Source organism: Ophidiomyces ophidiicola (assembly GCF_022830035.1).
Source record: "Ophidiomyces ophidiicola strain CBS 122913 chromosome Unknown scaffold_20, whole genome shotgun sequence".
NCBI lineage: Eukaryota > Fungi > Ascomycota > Eurotiomycetes > Onygenales > Onygenaceae > Ophidiomyces > Ophidiomyces ophidiicola.
The window spans coordinates 257,019-278,040 of NW_026054660.1; the positions used below are offsets into that span (position 1 = coordinate 257,019).

Sequence of the window (21,022 nt, forward strand, 5' to 3'; positions counted from 1 at the left end):
CATCCAGGTCCATATGGTCGACAAGGAACTGCGAACTCTAGGCTGAAGAGCTTCGTTTATCTCTGATTCTCAGTTTCTTCAGCAAATGCTGTGGAAAATAATTATTCCGAATGCTAAGGTCATGTTCAATACATTACCACTAAAGTATTCCACCAGCATAACACCGCTGACAGCGACTTTGATGGCAACATGCATGCGCGAGTTAACTCTACTCCATGCTTGCCGCAGTGTGGCCAGCCTCTAACTATCTTCAATTCCCGGCTATCATGGCTATCAGCTGTTTTTTAAATAACGCGAAAATTAACACTATTATCCCATATGAACCAGAGATTGATTTTGAGAGTGCTTTGAGTCTTTCGGTACAGCATGGCTCCGAGGACGGTGCATGGCCGTTTTCCAATATACAACAACGCAACCTTCTTTTCTTCGGTAAGCCGCTGTCCAATTCATGGGCATGGCTTGTCCTGACCAAAACCTTTAGATGAGCTTGTCACTACATATATTGTTCTTCAGCTGGTTGACTGCGAAGAAGCTGCCTTGAAATCACAAATACAAAATATAGCGCTCCAGCTGGACGTCTATGCTTTAACTGTAGCGGAGTCTAAACCAGAAGCTGAAAACGCTTCAGCGTCACCTAAGGAGGTCATATTTTCTAGCTCTATCAGGGACATTGATGACCCCCTTGTGATCGTCAATGCCGTGGGCGATGACGAGGGCACCCGGAATCATATATACGTGATTTGGAAATCAGAAGCATATTTGAGTAAGTGTTAACATTCTAGCTTTTCCGTGATTCTAATGCGTCGAAAGATCGCCCAAGGGCTCGTATACAACATCCGTCTGTAATATTCTCCGCCTCCGCTACGATCGGACCGGTGAAACGCTTGCAGAGGGCTGTTGAGGACGAATATCTTCCAAGTCTCACTCCTGCTTCCGCGAATGTCTTTCAGCCGTTAATCGGATTCGAGGCACAAAATACTGCACCACCATATCTTCCAGCATCTCGACTCTTGCGCGTGGCACCTGCCGCAAAGACCGAGGAGCCATCTTTTGACATATCGCAGTCCGCGCCAGTCCCTATTCGCATCATTCCCGCCGCGAGCGCAAGAGTGCGGTACGCCCGAACGAACACGTATTCTACTCAACCTGCGGTAATCGCTAGTCTAGACTTTGAAGTGACCCCTCTCATGAATCTCGAGCTGAACTTGGAGTCCGTGGAGATTTCATTGTTACATGGTACAGTGGAAGATTTCAGTTCTTCATCTGATGTTAAATTGCCTATTTTTTGCCGTGCACGAGACGACCTCACGTTCATTTACAAGCTGGTTGCGGGTCAGGCCGGGCATTATTCTACACTGGATATTTCGATAAAGGCTGTTGTTTTGTTGTCGAAAACCTGCCAGCCAGAAGTTTCTATGAGATGGAAAACAAGTATCGACTTTTCTATACCTCTTAATCCTACTTTTGGTGGCGCCAGCCAAGCGTTACAAAGAAACAATCGCCCCAGTAGCCTTTCCATGACTATGAATTCGACAGGAACATCATTTAGCGGGGCCCCACCAAGAAGGTCACCCATTTCTCCAAGGGAATGCGGGTTAACTGTGACATTTTCCGCTCCATTATATGTTGAAGTTGGACAGCCATTTGACTGGTGTGCTTTCATTGTTAACAAATCCGATAAAATGCGGCATTTCGCCATCACAGTCATGCCTAAAGACCCCAGGCCTAGCGAGAGCCCTAATCCACAAAGCCCATCCTCTATCAATACCAGCATTGCCGCGGGTAATGTGGCAGAAGCCGTTGTAGATGAAAGCGACATCTTCATAATGACACAAAAAGCAGTTCCCCATGAAACAAAATTACTCTTTCTCAGTTCCGAAGTCATATCCAGGTAAGCGTCCCTTGTGCTTTTGGTGTAAAATGATCTTACTGACTCCTCCGTGCAGGCCTCTCCTTCCAGGAGCCTGTTGCCTGGTACACCTTCCAATGCTTCCATTATCACTAGGAAATCTCCAGGTAGCTGCTATCAGGTTTGTAGATTTAAACAGCAATGAATCGATCGACATTAGAGACTTGCCAGATATAGTCACTGTCCCGAATAAGAAGCAATGCTAGAATTGGATGTACCGGCTGGATACCGGAATTCTAGCTTATTTGCTCTGTAAATGATCACTAAAACCAGAAATTTTCATTCCCAGGGCCAGCTGTCGTCATTAAAATAGCTGTAGTGTTGTATCATCCATGCGTCTTAATGATCACATCCATGTCTCGGAGATAAAACGAGGTGTCCCTTACTAGCGCCGCCCAGAACCAAGAGTTGCCCGCGAACCTGAACTCACCACCTTTTGCGTCATATACCATCCGCCAGACATTCAGCGTTCTTTGCGTTTCTCTTATTACACCCTTCCGGGCGTATACACTCACGTTCACTATGGTTGGCATGGGGAGACTTAAACTACTGGATAGTTTAAACAGACGGTACCTATATGGCTATGTTGTAAGTCATCTCCAGTTCATCGTACCCAAGATCGAGGTCGTGTGCGGCGACGATGCGCTCTTTATCTATGGAAAAAAGGCTCTGGAAGCGATACTGATTTATCTTCTCTAGCCCATACTGCATTTGTTACTCTTCGTTATCGAGATGGCAATCACCATGAGGTTGGCATCGAAATTCAACTCTTACTATGCCGAGAGACCAGGTATTACACTCGCTACACCGCCTGGCTTCGAAGCTCAAGTACTGATCATACCGTCTCTATTAGTTCTAACGACAATGGTAACCAACGCAGTAAGCATACCCAAATCATTTCTCCCAATACTTCCTACGTGGCCGGAATACTGAACTCAGCGGATATCAGGTTCTTGGCGGAATAGCGGACACCGTTGCACAGTCGATAACGGCAATCCGTTCACGGATAGAATACAATCGCCGTAACCGCCGATCTGGTGACGACCTTATGTCTATAGAGATACAAGATCTACAAAAGGAAAAGAAACCCCCGATCAGCGAGCTCGGATACCCCGGCCGGATGCCAGCCCCATTTGATTTCGAGCGGCTTACACGCTTCATGGCATACGGTTTCTTTATGGCTCCAGTCCAATTTCAATGGTTTGGCTTCCTTTCGAGAGCCTTCCCAGTTACAAAGCAGCATGCAACTCTTCCTGCGATGAAGCGCGTGGCGATGGATCAACTTATCTTCGCTCCGATTGGTACGATGTCCGACAGTTTAATCGACCCCGATGGTTTACTGATCAGTACTAGGTCTCGTTTGCTTCTTTACATTTATGACTGTTGCAGAGGGTGGCGGGCGTCGTGCGATCAGCAGAAAACTACAAGATGTCTACATTCCTACTCTAAAGGCCAACTTCATTCTCTGGCCAGTAGTGCAAATTCTTAATTTTAGGCTGATGCCAATTCAGTTCCAGATAGTAAGTGACACTATTTATTCCCCTGTAGCACAGCTGTGGCTGAAATGGTCTCTAATGCCTCAAAAACAGCCGTTTGTTTCGTCGATTGGCATTGCCTGGACAGCCTACCTATCTCTCACGAATTCGTCGGACGAGGAATAAGCATCTATTTGGGCCGGACGTTGATATATTTTTGGCGGGCTCATTGCGGCGCAGTCATGTTTTTCGGATTTCGTTACTCCCGTCTGTAAGTTGTTGGCTTTATACTCGGATTTTTTGCTAATTTCAATGGCGTACAACTGTAATAAATGTGTGGTTAGTATAGCACGTATACATATTCTGCGCATATTTTCTTTTATCACAACCTATGTATAATGCTCTCTCAGCCGTCCATATCCGCACAACACAAATTTTCTTTAGGATCCCCACCTAGAGGTGTCAAATGGCATCAATACCACAGCGGTTGAATTTGGGAACTTCGTGTCAACATAGTAATAACTATCCAATCATCAATCATCTACATATTTACATACTCCGTATAGAGTATAGAGGTATCAATGGAAGTGAAATACAGCAATCATCCTAAGGGATGAATGGCGTTGGGTTTCTAATCCGATAATGATGATATTTAAGTCGCCCTTAGCCACTGCATATTGCTGGTATCGTTTGCATGATCGTAAATTCAACAGGTACGTAATTATGATGGTGTTGCCGTCGTTTTCGAAGAATACCGTGGGGATTACATCATTGCGGGCGTTTTCCTCACCCCACCCAACAATCACCCCACCAAGACTCTACGTTCAGATATTTTAGAACAACCTCAGAGACGGTTTTCTTGCAATTGACGCCCTTGTATTCTTTTTCACCCCAGGAACGAAACGGTACACAGATTGCGTCAAGATGTCTTTGTCCAACAAGCTGGCCATCACCGATGTCGATCTCAAGGGGAAGCGTGTGTTGATTCGCGTATGTGCACCTCTTCGAACTCCTGACTGGGAATAGCACAATGGCTGAATTCGTATTCCAGGTTGACTTCAACGTACCGTTGGATAACAACAAAAAAATCACAAACAACCAGCGGATTGCCGGTGCATTGCCTACAATTCAATTTGCCATCGACAATGGCGCTAAGGCTGTTATTTTAATGTCTCACCTTGGGCGGCCAGACGGAAAGCCGAATGAAAAATACAGCTTAGCCCCCGTGGCGCCAGAGCTGGAAAAGCTCCTGAACAAGCCCGTTGTCTTCGTGAACGATTGTGTTGGAAGTGAAGTTCAGGGTGCCATTTCCGCAGCCAAGGATGGCCAGGTTATTCTTCTTGAAAATCTTCGCTTTCACCCTGAAGAAGAAGGAAGTTACAAAGATGAAGAAGGTAAAAAAGTGAAGGCCGATAAGGGCAAAGTCGAAGAGTTCCGCAAGCAGCTGACAGCATTGGGTGATGTGTATATTAGTAAGTTGCATTGGATGTACTAAACAAAAGTGTGTATGGCGCTGATGTATGGATGTTTCTAGATGACGCATTTGGAACTGCTCATAGAGCCCACAGTTCGATGGTTGGAATTGATCTGTCTCAGAAGGCTTCAGGGTTCCTGGTAAAGAAAGAACTTGAATATTTCGCTAAGGTCCTTGAGAACCCTCAGCGACCATTCTTGGCAATTCTCGGAGGTGCCAAAGTCTCTGACAAAATTCAATTGATTGACAATCTTCTTGGAAAAGTCAACAGCTTGATTATCTGCGGTGGTATGGCATTCACCTTTAAGAAAGTGATCAACGACATGAAGATCGGAAATAGCTTGTTTGATGAAGCTGGAAGTAAGACCGTCAATGACATAATGGAAAAGGCGAAGAAGAACAATGTGAAGGTTGTTCTTCCAGAAGACTTTATTACGGGCGATAGATTTGCCGCTGATGCTGAAGTTGGCTATGCAACAGATGCAGATGGAATTCCAGACGGCTGGATGGGTCTTGACTGTGGTGGAAAGAGTATCGAACTCTTCAAAGAAGCCATTGGTGAAGCAAAGACGATTCTTTGGAACGGTCCTCCTGGCGTGTTCGAAATGGATGCGTTCGCAAATGCTACAAAGAAGACACTTGACGCCGCCGTGGCAGCAGCAAAAGATGGTAAAGTGGTTATTATTGGTGGCGGCGACACGGCGACGGTGGCTGCCAAGTACGGTGTCGAGAAGGACCTGAGCCACGTTTCTACTGGCGGTGGTGCTTCCCTGGAGCTTCTTGAGGGCAAAGACCTCCCTGGAGTTTCAGCTCTCTCAAGCAAATAGACCGCAATTGTTTTAACACCACGAGAGCACCGAGAAAAGTGACAGAGGTGCCTCCATCTCTTTACCGCGAAGAAGCTACCTGTATGTATGTAAATATGTATTGATTGAAAATACCAACCCAGAAGAATTGAATAACTTGCAAATACATTAGACTTGGCTCTGCAACGATGGACATTCTTTCGTCTTCATATTCCGAGAATTTGTATTCATCAACTTGTGTATATCAAACAGAATGCTTGGAAGATCCTGACGTAATTTGCTCCGAAAAACACATCGAACGAAATATTTTTTTATCGTTGTTATGGCGGGCCAGTGTAGCTTCGGCGCACAGTATGATGGGACGTTCAGAGATGTCCTTCGCTCGTGGCCGGCACCGTTGGGCTTACTATCCCCGCAACGCTTAACAACCCCCCTTAATTTCGTAGTCCAATGCACGCGTCCAAGTAGAAGAGAAGCTAAGCACGTACGCCACGTACGCCTGTCACCTATCATGATACCAGACCTTGTCATTGCTTCACAGCTTCGACTTTCTTTAATTCCTCCCTATAATGAAGAAAGGTTTATCAATAATTGCTAACATAGGAAAGGCTTAATATGGACTTGATAGGAGCTCACCTTAATTGTTTCGAAAACTCTTCGTTATTATCGTCGTCATCCCAACTCTCTTCCCATAAGTGATCGTTGGTTCCAGCGGGACCAAGGGCCTCCGCATCTTCTTGCGGCCAGTCTGAGCAGCAGTTATATTAGCTTTGAAATCTAGAAAAAGTATAGAGGAATATATTTTGAATCGTCAGCTAGACAACGTACCTTCTACCGGAAAGTCTTCAAATTCATCATCTTCTTCTAGAGCGGCTGGGGCTTTGGTCGCTTGTGCTGGCTTTTCGTCAGAGGGAGTATTAGATGCAGGACCTCCTGCAGGTAGTTGAGACATGATGGAATCGTGTAATTGTTTTGACGTAAAGAGAGACGATAGGGAAGGATTGCATGAAGATGCAAAGCCATGGAGCTACAGCGGCTTACACGAAAGTGGCGATGCAAACAGTACAAACAGATCTTGAACTTTCCCAATGATTTTCAGCGGATCAAAAAAAAAAAAAAAACTCACCGCAAAGTACTCCGTACTCCATACTTCTTCCTTTCAAAGCAAGACGATTTATCATTCCGCCCAGCATGCCTGGGGCCAAACGCAGATCTGATGTTACTGAGGGAAATGCTAGGAAAAAGAGCAAATTGAAGAAGTTGCCTGAAAACGAAGTTGGTACTCAGAATGATGCCGCTTCTGACCTGGATCAAGATTCGGATGCCCCGAAGCCTGCCGCGAAACGAGACTCGTTCAAAGCTACGAAGGGAGAATGGCGGAAGACAAATGGGAAAGCCTCTGCAGGTGGTGATAAATTCGCTAAAAGTATGTATTTTTCTGCCCCTTGTCGGGAAGCTAGCTAATGCCCCGTGTAAAATAGTGACTTCAAAGGACACCCATATAAAGCAGAAATCCGTTGCCCAGGAACGAAAACTAGCCAAGCCAAATGCACCCTTGATTGTCAGAACGAAAAAGCTCTGGGAAAGATTGCGCCTGAAATCCCACGTCCCTCGCGATGAACGGAAACAGCTCGTAGCCGAACTCTATAGTATCATTACTGGCAGGGTGCACGATTTTATTTTTAAGCATGACTCCGTGAGAGTCATACAAACTGCTCTGAAGTATGGCATACCTGATCAACGCAAGGCTATTGCCCTAGAGTTAAAAGGAGCCTATCGCGATCTAGCGGAAAGCAAGTATGGCAAATTTCTCCTTGCCAAACTCGTGGTTCATGGCGATGAGGAGATCAGAGACATGATTGTGCCTGAGTTTTATGGCCACGTTAGGAAATTGATGAGACATCCAGAGGCGGCTTGGATTTTGGATGATATTTACCGACAGGCATTAACACCCACGCAAAAGAGTGCGCTGCTTCGCGAATGGTACGGCCCTGAGTTTGCGATATTCAAGACACCAACTGCGAATGAAACCTCTGAACTGTCGAAAATTCTGGAGGAAGCTCCTGAAAAGAGGGCCCCGATCATGCAGCATCTTCTCGAGCTTATCAACCTGCTCGTCCAGAAGAAGACTACAGGGTTTACTATGTTACACGACGCAATGCTTCAATACTTTTTGGATACAAAACCTGGCAGCACTGAGGCTAGTGAATTTATTGAGCTGTTGAAAGTCGACGAGGACGGAAATTTAGAAAAAAACTTGGCTTTTACAAAATCTGGCGCGAGATTGATGTGTCTTGTCCTTGCATATTCGACAGCTAAAGACAGGAAGCTGTTATTACGGATGTATCGTGATACAATTTCCATGATAGCGGAGGACGCGCATGCCCACAGCATTCTCCTGACAGCATACGAGGTCGTCGATGATACGAAACTCACCGCGAAACTGATTTTTTCCGAACTATTTGGAGACATGGCTTCCAGCAGTCAACGCCACGAAGTTCTGCTTCAGCAAGTAGAGCATCCTTCCTATCGTATTCCCCTACTCTATCTTTTCGGAGGCGACAAGCTCTCATGGCTTCTAAGTGAAGCCGACAAAAAGATCCTCGACGAGGTCCGTAGCATCAGATCGAGCACTTCAAAGAAAGATCCCACAGTGCGACGCAATGAATTGATTAGCGCCGCATCACCTACGATGCTCGAATTCGTCGCTTCGTCAGCGGGCTCGCTTGTAAAAACTGCTTCCGGCTGTCGGTGTATTACAGAGGTAGTTCTAGGTGCTAGTGGAGATAAAGCTGCTGCCGTGGCTGCTGTTGTTGCAACTGTTAATTCCGAGCCAGAGGCTATGGGGACACCATTTGCTGGACGAATGCTGAAGTCGCTGGTGCAGGGTGGCAGATACAACCCCGACCTAAAAGCAGTGGAAAAAAGCCAGCCTCCTTTGCAATTCGATGCATTGCTCTACGACGAAATCAAGAAGGACGTGTTGTCATGGTTAGTTGGGCCGAACCCGTTTGTCCTTGTTGCTTTGTTGGAAGCGGACGACTTTACGAAAAGAGAAGAGCTCATCAAAACATTAAACACTCACAAAAAAGAGCTTTCGAAACTTACTGAATCGTTATCGAAAAAAGAAGACGAAAAATCCGGGGCCCAGCAAGCCAACAGGAAAGCAGCTCGACTTCTGCTCGATGCAATGAAGTGAGCTGCGGTATGTTTGACAGGGATTTCGCTGGCCCAAGAAATTGCCTCTCCTGCGGCGTCGTGTATCTATTTATAGCGTACCATTTTCCAGAGAATCTAGACCTTTCTGCGACGAGCAAACAGGAAAACGGATTGAAGCCGTGCAGTCGGCTGGTAGTCATTCTATATTACATTTCTTAAGAAACTGGAATAACTACCAGTGAATTTCATCTTTCAATAATCGTAGCAGCGCATCCCCTACGGTAGACCACCAGGATATTGCCGCTCGCAAAGCACAGGCACCACAAGGCTGCGGCAACACTCGCCAGAAAAGCCTCCGCTAGTCACCTTGGCCGCTGACGAAGCTTCGTTCAAGCTTTGAGGCAGCATTGACACCCCAAGGGTTGCTTCTGGATACGTATTCTAGAAATCCTTCCGCATTTGAAGGCCCAAGGGCATGTTCTTCGTCCATCGCTAAACGTACCTGGCGGCAAGCCTCTACCTCGGCATCATGTTTCGGGTGGGATCCTGGCTATACAACAGGACCGCGCCCGCCAATGTGTCGACGCAGTCGCTAGATTCTCTGACTGAGTCACAAGAACGTGAGTTGGTACCCGGGTCCTTTTGATCCTTGTCTGTATGCATACATACATACGTACCTATAGGCATGCGGGGCTGACCTCCATATGAAAATGTGCTAGTCGAGAATGCACTGGAAGGTGAATTATCCATGACTTCTCCGTGCTCTTGGTCTCGTGCCAAACACGCACCGCCCTTGGGAGCCCACGGCTGACTTTTATACTCAGCGGCTACGCTTATAATGAATGATGATATAGCCGGCGCCGAAGAGGGCCTCGAGGGGGGCAATTCGTCGTTTCACAAGGTCTGTTGCGTAACCTCTGGCTTCCCGAGAATGCCGCGGATTGTTGATTGTGTCCGGAATAACTAGCTAGGGAAAGGCATTGTCACTTTCATTAGAGCCACACTAGGCCTTGAGCAAGATATTATGCGTGAAGGTCATTTACTTCCGTTTCATTAGTATTATACTATATTTGCTGACGTTTTGAATTCCTAGCGGCTGAAAGGCTAACAGAGGCCGAGAACAGTGCATATAACGATCAACGCAGATCGCACCATAAAGCAAGCGCCCTCAATTCCTATCGCTCTGCTATTTATGAACCTGGTACGGAATATTTGCTATGTCAGAGCATGGCACAGCTAATGGCCGCTCTCGTGGGCGTACTAAGTGAAAATTTAACGGAAAGCATAAAGGCATTCTACAAACTCCGCAAGGCGTACATCGCACTTGATGGGATTATGCAAATGGAAACAAAGTATTTGGAAAGCAAGGCAACCGACAAGGTTGAAATGGACCATCATCCATCTGGCACTATTGAAACACGGACGGAAAGTCATAATTCCCCCAGGGTGCCGACTCCTTTTCGGATTCCAGGGATGCCCACAAATCCTAGTAATCAGGGTGACGTTGCCGAAACAAAACTGGGTGTGGAGTCATCAAGAAATAGCAATACCGTTCAAATATTTCCCCATTTGAACGCTGATGTTCTGGCTCATCCTGTCGACCAATTTATTCACTCTGGAGCGAGTCTCTGTTTTGGACTATTGCTTCTTCTTATTTCTATGGTCCCACCCACCTTCAACAAGTTCCTTTACATTGCCGGTTTCAAGGGCGACCGCCCAAGAGGATTACAGATGCTATGGAATGCAAGCAAATCCCAAACCTTAACTGGAGCAATTGCCGCTGTCACCCTTCTTGCTTTCTACAATGGCTTTGTGCGTTGTTGTGATATTCTTCCTGACCGATCTTCTGAAAGCCATGATGATATTGAAGGGTACCCTCTGCACAGACTAGGAGAACTATTATCGGATATGCGTGGTCGTTTTCCTCAGAGCCAACTGTGGATTCTGGAAGAATCAAGGATGAAAGGAGCCCATAAAAAGCTAGAAGATGCCTTAAACCTGCTTACATCACCTACGAAAAGTCCTCTCAAACAAGTAGAGGCATTATGTGTTTTTGAAAGAAGCTTAGATGCTATGTATCTCCATAAGTATGAGCTTTGCGCCGAATCTTTTTTACAAGTATGCCAATAGCCCATCCCACAGGCCCCTTGTTTCGTCTCATTCCTCATACTGACATCCTTTGAGTGCGTCGAATTAAACTCCTGGTCGCAAGCCTTATACTATTACATCGCAGCGTCTTCACATCTTGCCATTTACCGGCAAAACGCCAGCCGTTCTCCTACCGTAGCAGCTCACCATGCGTCAAAAGCAACAGAGCTTTTTCGTATGGCCCCACAGTTTGCTGGTAAGAAACGGTTGCTGGCATCCCAGCTTCCCTTTGATGCTTTAGTCGTGCGCAAAGTGTCCAAATGGCAGCTGCGTGCGAAGCAATGGAACATTGATTTCATTGATGCTATCGGAGTGGACCCGATAGAGGAAATGATTTATTTCTGGAACGGCCACAGCCGCATGTCTGAAATCCAGCTGGAGAGCTCCTTGAAGAACCTTAAATGGTCAGAGGGCCCAGAAAACAAGACCTGGGATCGGGAAGATCATGATGAGCAATGTATTCTTGCTCTCCTTCGAGCATCGATTCTCCGCTCGCTGGGTAAACATGAGGAAGCCAAAGATATATTACAGTCGCATGTTCTTTGTCATGATAAAGCCATCTTCAAAGGCCATCTCAAAGACGACTGGACGTCCCCATCAGCTCATTATGAGATGGCTGCTAATCTATGGATGGAACGGCGTTCCTTTGTTCCTTTTGATGCGCACTCTATGGGCAGAAGAAATGGAGATGGTACTTTTGAGAGCGGGGATGATAACATGGAGAAAGACCTTCCTTGCGAAGAAGATAGGGAGAAGGTTGACGAATGTAAGAAGTGGCTTGAAAAAGCTGCGCGGTGGGAATCCTTTGAGTTGGATGCTCGCATAGGGCTAAAAATTGCAATGGCAGAGGCCACTGTACAAAAATGGGACGCTTTGTATAGCGTATCATGACGTTTGAAGTCATATATTGAATGTCCAGTCAAATTGAATTAAATGCTGCGTTAGACTTGTGAATAGAATGCAATAATACGCGAAAGCCTCCACCCACAACTGGTAAACCCAACATTCCATTGAAAATACTCCGTATATTAAACCCAATTCACAACTTTTCGCTAGATCATATAGTGCCATTATTGTCGCCGGTAACAGGCCACGTCTGAACGTCTCCATACTCCCAGTCCCCTGCTTGAATTTTACACATTCTATCTAACTCCGTCTGGTACTCTCGTCGTAGGCTGTCTAAAGTCAGAACCACGTATGCTGAGGGTTTAGCCTTTTTGGGCGTTTCAGCTTTGACATTCGGGCTGGCCAAATCAGACACTGAGGCATCCGGGGTATACATCGTGATATCATTGTCTGGTGGGGATTTAACTTGACCTGTACCGGGCCCACTTTCGATCTCATCAGGCTTGACAGAGCTAGTGCGGTATTGGCTTGGATCAACAAGTACATAGGCTTCATCACTTTCCATCAGCTCGAGCAAATTTATGAGTTCGAGTAGTTCATTCATGATGGGATCTGCATCTTCTTGCGCTAATTCCGCGCTATAGATGTTTGTCGGGAGGTCTTTCTTTGTTTCACGCAATCGACAGAGGATCTGGTATGATGTTCTCGCAGCATTCTCAAAATCGCTTCGCGCAATATGGATCGCTTTCAGCGTAGTGAGATATTCCATTGAGGAAGGAGTGATAGCGCGTTGAGAGCCTGGGGGTGGAGATAATTTTTGCTTTTCGGCGAGTGAAGCAAGAATCTCATCCAATTGGTTACATATGTTAGAGTTAGAGTATAACGGGAGACGTAAAAATTTCCTAAAGCTCGCTGCATTTGAACCGTGCACGGCAAAGCTAGTTTCAACAAGAGCTTCGAGATCTGATCGGCTAACACTGCCGTCTGGGTGTTGTAAGAGAGTGGCATAAGCCTTATCGATGTGATTTGTTTTGAGATATGCACGGAACAGGTGAGGCATCAGGTCAAAATCCGGGTCGTTTGGTCCAGAAGCTTGAAGAGCAAGTTCGAGAAAATGAGCAGCATGCGTTGGTGACTTTGCTTGTTCGAAAAGGCCAGCAACGTGAAGAAGGTATTGGGGAAGACCATTGTAGAAGCTATTTTTTGCGATACTGTCAATAAGGTTGGATGACATTTCTTGTAGATCTCCGATGGGTTTTCCGTACGCTGCTGATATTAGCATTAGGCTCGATCAAATTAGCTGACGATTATACGTACATAGCGTATAGGATGATCTCTGAAAGCTGGCTGCAGCCGCATCGAAATCGCACTTTGCAAGATAGAGTCGTCCTTTGACATAAGTAGACCAACTTGTATTTGGTTGGAAACGAAAGAAATTCGTCGCAAGATCTATGTTACCGGAAGAAATCAAATCACACTGAATATAAACCAAAACGTTTTCTAATGACACTCCTCCTTGTCTCGTAGCCCAAGAGATAACATCTCGAATCTGGCGGGTTAGCGTATGCAGTTGCGAAACACCAACAGTGGGGTTTGATTTAATGTGAGATGCAAAGAGGTCCTCTAAAATTGAGAGGCTATTCGCACGATCAAACGCACAAGTTCTTGAAGCATGATCGGATTTCGCGTCGATAATGCCGCTATTCTGCCCTTTAGGACTTAAACGGGTATTCGATCCTAGCCAATCTAAAAGTTCATACTCTTTGAGTAAACTAACAATAGTAGCAAATAACTCGGGACCATTGAGATCAAAAGAGTTTTCGGGTTTCAACTCCACATCGATAAAAACAATCAATAGTAGCAGGTCGTAGAATGTCTGTTTGATGAGATAGATGGTTTCCATAACTCCCTCCATAACAACGCTGTATCCAAATTTTGTGGACAGAAGGTTGGAGTCTCTGCCAGAAAATCCAGAGGGGATTGTATCAAGGACGGCAAAAAACATGTCAGTCGATAATTTGTCTATTTGAAGTGACTGGTCGATATTCGCAGACGCAATTTCATACACGTTATCTGTCAGGAGATCTGAAAACCCACAGCGCTCATGAAAGGCTAATAGGCGCTCCTCAGCGGACAGTGAAATCTCCATAAAAAGTTCTGTATGTAATGCAGAGCGACAAGCCCGAGAAAGTTCCGGATTCAACATCTTGCGAAAGGAGGCAGCTAGGCTCACCAATTTTGCTGATTCATCCGGATGGTCTCCTAACTCGACGATCGAGTTCGGGTGGAGCCAATCCCTTGATGCTATAGGTAAGTTTTCACGTAGGGAGGACGCGTCGTTGTGGAAAAGAACTTCCGTGCTACTGCATTCTCGAAATAAGGCACAACCATCAGTGAATAATACCCAAGGGGAATCAGAGTATCGATCGTATGCGAGTGATAGGGTTTCAAATCTCTTTCTATTAACCCCTTCAATGATGTGCCAAAGTCGGCGCCATTTCCCGTCCAACGCCTTACAGTAGCGTGAGAAGTCAATGGTACCATCTGCACACCTCTGCAGTTCCAAAGAATCTTGAATTGCCTGACATGCTTGTTGTTGTAACTCACTAGGTTTCTTCCGATTGATATTCACTTCATTAGGCTTGATAGGTTGCAGGAAAATGGATAGAGAAGCTTGTATGACAGTTAAAGGGTATCTTCCAGGAGAAAATATAAATTCCAACCACTCTGAAGTTGGATCCACCATGCCAGGCCGTAACAGTGTGGGTGGAAGGTCGCTATGTATCTCTAATGCTGTTCGAGTCCAATTACTCTGCCAAACATTTGGCAGATTTTGTAGATCAAACCGAATGCTGTGAAGTTGATATAGTCCGTTTCCCCTCCATAACACCCACAATGTTAAAGTTTTTCCCCCATAGCTCGGCACAACTTCAAAATCTGTGATATTCCAAAGGAGATGCCCCGGAGAGTTCGGTTCTATAGCCTTTAATTTGGAATCGGGAAACATATTCTCAATTTCTAGGTGACTTGTCAAGCTTCCCTTTACGGCCCAGACTTTGAATTGACTATCGTCATGTGGTGTAAATGTTATCATATAGTACATGGCTCCGGCGGTGGTCTCAGCGGTGAAAACTCGAATCAATGCAAATTCGGTGGGATTAGGCAGCGCATCCGAACGAGATGTCGAGGCCAATAGATCTTTCGATGCAACCAATCGATGGCTAGCCAAATTCCAAATCTTCAAGGAATGATTTAGACAAATGATGACAACAAACGCCTGATCGGGGGTGATGGCGATAGCGGTAGGGGTATTTGGGTCTAAAGATTTGCCATTATTTTGAACGGAGTTCGAGTTGCCCCTTTTCACAAACCCACGCAACGAAGCACTCCACGGCCGTTCGTCAAAGGTAATTAGAGACCAGCTGGAACCTGTGAATATACCAGAAATCAGTCATATTGTTGGTTTGCAGTTTGGGATGCGAGGGTAAATATGAATTACCGTCGGTGCCACTCTTTCTTGTTAGGCGAAGTAAAGCTCCACTATGGAGTGATATGAATACTTCCAAAGGAGTGCTGGCGCATAGAAGATATGGATGTGTGAAACTCAGCGGTGGCGGACGATAAGCCTTACACCAGTCGGCTACATTTTTCTTTATGGCATCGACATTAAGAAAACAATGCGACTGCAGATCGAGTGTGTATAGCTGCCGCGAGGCCGTGATAACAAATATACTGATTGCGTCGTCATCTTCCTCGTCGGATAAGCCAACACCATGTGGCAAAATCACGTCTGGAAAGTTCAAGCGTAGGGTTAAATCTGCTTCTTGAGGTTCGTGGACGCTCCGAGTAAGATCTGCTGAACGAAGTTCAAGGACGCGATCAGACCCAACAACCCGCCATAGAATGCAACGAGGGTAGGTTTTTCGTTTGCGGAAATAAACCGAGGCCTGTGTAGCTAGAAATTTGTCTGTAGATGTACCGTCCTCTATAGGTGAATGGTGTTGGACTGCGAATTCAACGTGGCCGGCTGGCTGTTGCGGCGATGGGACTGATATGTTCACGATCGACTCCGTTGAGTCTGGTTGAATGCTAACCTTAGTCTCTTTGAGAACCTTCAACATCTTGTTTGTTGTATCGGACTAGCACTAGGAGCTCATGGCACACCTGCTCTACTTGCTAGGTGGTACAATTTGATCTTTTGAGAGCTGTCTGTAAGCTCAAAGCAAAACAATGAGATGGAGAGTTTGAGAGCTCATCGCAGGGGTTTGATTACATAAGGAATGATTACATAACATTGGGTGGTCGAAAGGCGGTGAACGGGCCAAGGGCAGAACCTAACATTAGTGTTTACTTTAGAGGCAGGAAAGAAGTGTATTTCATCAGTAAGCAATAGAATTCGAATTTTGTTTCAAGATATTCCAATTTACCACTAATAGGTCGTTGAATACCAAACTGCAGGCGCACAGTGCCGGCCTCCAAGCCAAATAAACACAAACTGCTCTCTTCTATCTTTGTGGTCGTCTTGGTTTTCCAATCGCGTAAGTATTGCAAATAACACTCGGGGCATTGTCATCGTCATCATCATTATCATTCCAGTGGGTATAGTCGATCAAATCAACGCATCTCCGTAGATCTTGTTGATGGCGGCCGCGTTTGCGCAGGTGTGCCTGGGGGATGAGGGCTCGGCAAGGGGCTATTGGGGTTAGATATCCAAATGCCTTCTATTTCGATACCGCTCTCCATAGCTCGTGTTCCAAACGGTATATCGTCGTCTTTGACGGCTTCACTGGTAGGTTCTTGCTGTAATTTCAGCTCTTTTTCCTTCGCTGCCATTTTTTTTATTCTCCATCGGTTGTATAATTGTACACAAGTTCCATATACGAGGACAATGGCCTACTCCAGGTGTAAGGATATGCATTCGCCAGCATAAGAACAGAGTTTATTTACGATAAGGCATCCCAGAACCTATGTGGAATGTCAGTATTGAGAAACATGTTTTTGAGGGAAAAACTGTACGTACAAAGCACATCTTCTCCCATAGCTGCCAATCAACCCAGAACCCCATGTTTCTGGCGGTATGATGTTACGGAGACAAATCTCAAGTAATCGACCCTAGCTCAGAGGGTGTAGGGTAAGTTTTCCGCGCAAACTTGGAAAGGTGAAGGAATGCACCTATAAATCAAGCTTCCGGGGGAGGAAGCGCTACATACTGAGCTTTCCACAAGAATACGATGAGTTCAGCGCGGTAACCAGCAACTGCATCTTCTTGTCTCATTTGGCGCCTGCCACCTCATTCAACAGATCTATATTTGGAAGCTGACTCAGCGGCGGTTAGAGTTCCATTTATGTTAGCGCCTTGCTTAGTAAACACCGCGTCTGCCTAGGGACGCGTCGGGATCAACAAGTCGCTTTGCGAAGAACAACAGGCGTTGATACTACAGCACTAACACCCTATCTTCTCCGTGCACGTATATCATACCAAAAACATACAGGAAATGGGAATAGCAGACGAGCCCGAAGAAAGCTATGAAGATGTGAACTCTGCTGGCCCTGGAGCACCCACCCCACTGTCTGCTCTTGAGGTACGCAAAATTCATGGCTACTGTTCGGCATCGAATGTTTATATCAAACTGTTCCAATAGGGAGTCAATGGTCTCACTGCTCGGGATATAAAACTTCTGGTAGATGGAGGTTACCACACCGTGGAGGCTGTGGCCTATACGTATGCAAACAATTAGATTGTGTGCCCTCTCTGGGGCGATACTTCATGATTACCCAGTTAACTGAATATATCTTAGGCCAAAACGGATGTTAGAACAAATCAAAGGCATATCTGAGCAAAAAGCCTCTAAGGTGCTTACTGAAGGTATCTACTTACCCATCCTGACGTTTGAAGGCCATCTTTGCTGATCAGGTACCTTTTGTAGCTCTCAAGATAGTCCCAATGGGATTCACAACCGCAACGGAAATGCATGCTCGAAGAGCTGATTTGATATGTATTACTACTGGGTCAAAACAGCTGGACACTTTACTTGCGGGGGGAATCGAGACAGGCTCCATAACGGAGATTTTCGGCGAGTTCCGGACTGGGAAAAGCCAGATTTGCCATACACTAGCAGTCACTTGCCAGTTACCCTTTGATATGGGTGGGGGGGAGGGAAAATGTTTATATATTGACACCGAAGGAACATTCCGACCTGTGAGACTTTTGGCGGTCGCCCAGCGGTATGGCTTAGCCGGTGACGAGGTCCTGGATAATGTCGCCTATGCTCGAGCATACAATTCCGACCACCAGCTTCAATTACTCAATCAAGCTTCCCAAATGATGTGCGAGACTAGATTTTCCCTCTTAATTGTGGACTCGGCCACCTCGCTCTATCGAACGGATTTTAGTGGCCGAGGAGAACTTTCGTCGCGGCAAACCCACCTAGCTCGATTCATGCGTACTTTGCAGCGGCTTGCTGATGAGTTTGGCATTGCTGTTGTCATCACCAATCAGGTGGTTGCTCAAGTCGACGGTGGTCCAAGTGCCATGTTCAACCCTGACCCGAAAAAGCCCATTGGGGGAAATATAATTGCACATGCTAGCACAACGCGATTAAGCCTTAAAAAAGGAAGAGGAGAAACCAGAATTTGTAAGATTTATGATAGTCCCTGTTTACCAGAAAGTGATTGTTTGTTTGCAATCAACGAGGACGGAATAGGCGACCCAAGCCCCAAGGATTTAGAAAAAGCGGAATGATTTTACCTGAAATTTTTCTAGGGGAGAGAGAGAAACTGATATATTCAGCAGTTTAAATGCCAGTGAGTACAGGATCAGTTCATCTTAATACTAGAAATTGACTAAAATTGGCTTTTGCAAAATTATCTTTTAGTCTGGCATTTCGAGATGTCTTTGTCATTACATACAACAAACCCATATACACAATATTCATAACTTTCATTATTTCTCCGATTTCGCAGTTTGATAGCTTTGCATCAAACACCAATACCCAGGGACATGATCCAGCCAAAGTTTGCCAAATCCTTGAATATCATTGCGCCAATCCCGATGCAACTCAGACGAAATTGCTGCCCAGTTCATCAACTGGACGCCATGCTGTACCAGCCGCTTATGGGCTGCCTCCCGCGTGTGTTCCGAGAAGGTACCCGAGCAATCGGTGACAACAAAAACCTCGTACCCTTGCTCTCTCAGACTAAGTGCTGGGAAAGTGGCGCATACTTCAGTCAAAACACCGCTATTGGCAAATCAGAATTGTTCAGCCAGAGAAGGGCCGGGGAGGAGCTGGTGATACCTAATAACCACTTGCTTTTTGCCTGTTTTCTTGACTGCATTGACAAATTCCTCGTTGTCCATGGCATTAATTTGCCCTGGACGACGAATAAGGGGGGCGTCGGGGAGTGCGTCTCGTATTTCCTTCACCATAGGGCCGTTCGGCCCAGTATCAAAGGACGTAGTGAGGATAGACGGGACTTTGAAGAATTTCGCAACATCAACCAAAGCCACTACATTGTTCTTAAATTCGTCTGCTCCAAAATCTCGAACTAATTGAATAAGGCCAGCCTAGAAAAAGTGCTGGGTCAGCTCTGCATAATCCTGAGACCTGTGTAGTTGGAGAGACTCGCTTGATGGTCAACAAAAAGGAAGACACAATCCTCTTTATCGAGTCGGACATATCGCGGAGAAGCCATTTCGATGTAGATTTTGTACTGAATTTTTACTGAATTATTTTGGCATTGCTTCACATCCTCGTTCTACTCGGTATATATATTACTCAACGTAATCTTGTCGAAACTGGGAAAGAAGTCTATGATGTAATCATGAAAGTGCCGGCCTGTGGGAAACCCAATCCCGGATAATGGGCCAATACGAGAATATTTATTTCAGTAATGTATGGAGTATATGCACATTGTTTTGCATTGTCGAAAGCTGAGTAGCTTACGCCGGGACACATGTGTGAGAAAACGAGAAAAGCAATTACAAGTCTCTTAGAAAGGGGGGAGGAAAAAAGGATATCCTCCATTTTTAGCTCGGAAAACACTCAACAAAAAACTGTACATTCCAAGTAGCACAAGGCTCCAGACAACGACACTTATTTGTTGTGTCTTGACATCCGAAATCCGCGGCACTTTCATAGCCAGTGCTATTGCGGCAAAGGATAAGGTTCCATCTTCCTTAATATTAGCAATTGAGCCAAAATAAGCTTCGATACAAGTAACTTACACATGGCGGCAATAATCTGGCTTTCCAGCCCAAATTGGTTCGAAAACCCGCCGGCAAAATATGTGATACCGCCCTTACCGTCGCCAGCTACGTATGGAGCTTTGCGAATGTGGTTGAACATGTGTCCACTCGTGAAGAGAAGGACAGCAATCAAGCTCAAGGCAGCCCATAGATTTCGGCTTTGCAAAAGAGGTAACAAATAAGGCAATGCCACGGTAAAGATAGATATTGAGCCTAACAGCAGCGTCGTAATGCCGATGATCCGCGCGTAGTTGATAGGGTGAGAAATTCGAAGCGCCGGAGCGTCGTGGAGGTGCCGGCTAATGGTCTTGTAAAGATGCTCAGCGATCATTGGTCTATGGGAGCGACAAGTATGATTAGTAGAGTGGTTCCATGGTAAATCGTCGTATATGTACTCACGAGGTAAATTCGTATTGACTTGGAGGGCCGTCGGGTTTGGCATGCCTCCCAACCGTTGGAGGGAAGACAAGAAGAACAGGAGCCGAATGGAGTTTCAACTATAAAACATATCAGATTAGTTTTGATGTATAGTCACCTGGGAGATCTTTCATACCTGTTGAAAAGCCATCTTGCCCCTGTCAAAGTCCAATGTACCAAAAAGCAGTCTTGTATCAGGCGTTGCCTTGCTCCAGCTCTTCGCCAACAAGTTCCATTCCGGTTGCAGGTCTCGACAAAGCTGGCATCCATAACGTGCATCCATTGCTGTAAGTATAACTGCGGCATAGTAGTCTCGAGGCTTCGATGTCATATCATTATAAGTCGAATCGTCCAAGTCAATGGGTGACGACGAGTAGAAGCGCTGGAATTTGTCGGCTTTCCCCGTTGCTGCACTAGCAGCCCCAAAAAAACCCAAGCCACAAGATGCAAGAAGAATGAGTCCCCGTGAGAGCTGCATTTCGAATCAATTGGCAGCTTTGCTGGTTCTGCAAAGCACGGCGGGCAGCTTAAGCAATGAATTGC

At 45.8% G+C, this 21,022-nt stretch overlaps 9 protein-coding genes across 9 annotated transcripts; 6 read left to right on the forward strand and 3 right to left on the reverse strand.

Moving 5' to 3' along the window:
- Positions 1-266: 266 nt before the first annotated feature.
- On the forward strand, positions 267-1,895 carry LOZ57_004716 (uncharacterized protein; the record flags this gene model as incomplete). Its single annotated transcript, XM_049253757.1, has 3 exons — positions 267-429; positions 482-763; positions 811-1,895. The coding sequence occupies 3 exons, from the start codon at positions 267-269 to the stop codon at positions 1,893-1,895; spliced, it is 1,530 nt and encodes a 509-aa protein (XP_049107321.1).
- A 536-nt stretch (positions 1,896-2,431) lies between these two features.
- Positions 2,432-3,570, forward strand: LOZ57_004717 (uncharacterized protein; the record flags this gene model as incomplete). The annotated part of the gene is made up of 4 exons (XM_049253758.1): positions 2,432-2,497; positions 2,609-2,788; positions 2,859-3,210; positions 3,263-3,570. 4 exons carry the CDS (start codon positions 2,432-2,434, stop codon positions 3,568-3,570), a joined length of 906 nt encoding a protein of 301 aa, XP_049107322.1.
- Positions 3,571-4,308: 738 nt separating this feature from the next.
- On the forward strand, positions 4,309-5,685 carry PGK1 (phosphoglycerate kinase; the record flags this gene model as incomplete). Its single annotated transcript, XM_049253759.1, has 3 exons — positions 4,309-4,374; positions 4,436-4,856; positions 4,919-5,685. 3 exons carry the CDS (start codon positions 4,309-4,311, stop codon positions 5,683-5,685), a joined length of 1,254 nt encoding a protein of 417 aa, XP_049107323.1.
- A 506-nt stretch (positions 5,686-6,191) lies between these two features.
- Positions 6,192-6,616, reverse strand: SEM1 (26S proteasome complex subunit; the record flags this gene model as incomplete). Its single annotated transcript, XM_049253760.1, has 3 exons — positions 6,192-6,228; positions 6,301-6,412; positions 6,493-6,616. 3 exons carry the CDS (start codon positions 6,614-6,616, stop codon positions 6,192-6,194), a joined length of 273 nt encoding a protein of 90 aa, XP_049107324.1.
- A 239-nt stretch (positions 6,617-6,855) lies between these two features.
- puf6 (Pumilio y domain member 6) lies at positions 6,856-8,863 on the forward strand (the record flags this gene model as incomplete). Its single annotated transcript, XM_049253761.1, has 2 exons — positions 6,856-7,090; positions 7,146-8,863. 2 exons carry the CDS (start codon positions 6,856-6,858, stop codon positions 8,861-8,863), a joined length of 1,953 nt encoding a protein of 650 aa, XP_049107325.1.
- A 798-nt stretch (positions 8,864-9,661) lies between these two features.
- IML2 (Mitochondrial outer membrane protein iml2) lies at positions 9,662-11,862 on the forward strand (the record flags this gene model as incomplete). The annotated part of the gene is made up of 4 exons (XM_049253762.1): positions 9,662-9,724; positions 9,791-9,857; positions 9,917-10,941; positions 11,008-11,862. 4 exons carry the CDS (start codon positions 9,662-9,664, stop codon positions 11,860-11,862), a joined length of 2,010 nt encoding a protein of 669 aa, XP_049107326.1.
- A 166-nt stretch (positions 11,863-12,028) lies between these two features.
- LOZ57_004722 (uncharacterized protein) lies at positions 12,029-15,938 on the reverse strand (the record flags this gene model as incomplete). The annotated part of the gene is made up of 3 exons (XM_049253763.1): positions 12,029-13,083; positions 13,135-15,246; positions 15,317-15,938. 3 exons carry the CDS (start codon positions 15,936-15,938, stop codon positions 12,029-12,031), a joined length of 3,789 nt encoding a protein of 1,262 aa, XP_049107327.1.
- A 1,374-nt stretch (positions 15,939-17,312) lies between these two features.
- On the forward strand, positions 17,313-18,559 carry rhp51 (RecA recombinase Rhp51; the record flags this gene model as incomplete). The annotated part of the gene is made up of 4 exons (XM_049253764.1): positions 17,313-17,399; positions 17,460-17,539; positions 17,616-17,683; positions 17,745-18,559. The coding sequence occupies 4 exons, from the start codon at positions 17,313-17,315 to the stop codon at positions 18,557-18,559; spliced, it is 1,050 nt and encodes a 349-aa protein (XP_049107328.1).
- A 507-nt stretch (positions 18,560-19,066) lies between these two features.
- On the reverse strand, positions 19,067-20,957 carry OST3 (oligosaccharyl transferase subunit ost3/OST6; the record flags this gene model as incomplete). The annotated part of the gene is made up of 4 exons (XM_049253765.1): positions 19,067-19,362; positions 20,042-20,397; positions 20,462-20,559; positions 20,616-20,957. The coding sequence occupies 4 exons, from the start codon at positions 20,955-20,957 to the stop codon at positions 19,067-19,069; spliced, it is 1,092 nt and encodes a 363-aa protein (XP_049107329.1).
- Between the last annotated feature and the right edge of the window lie 65 nt (positions 20,958-21,022).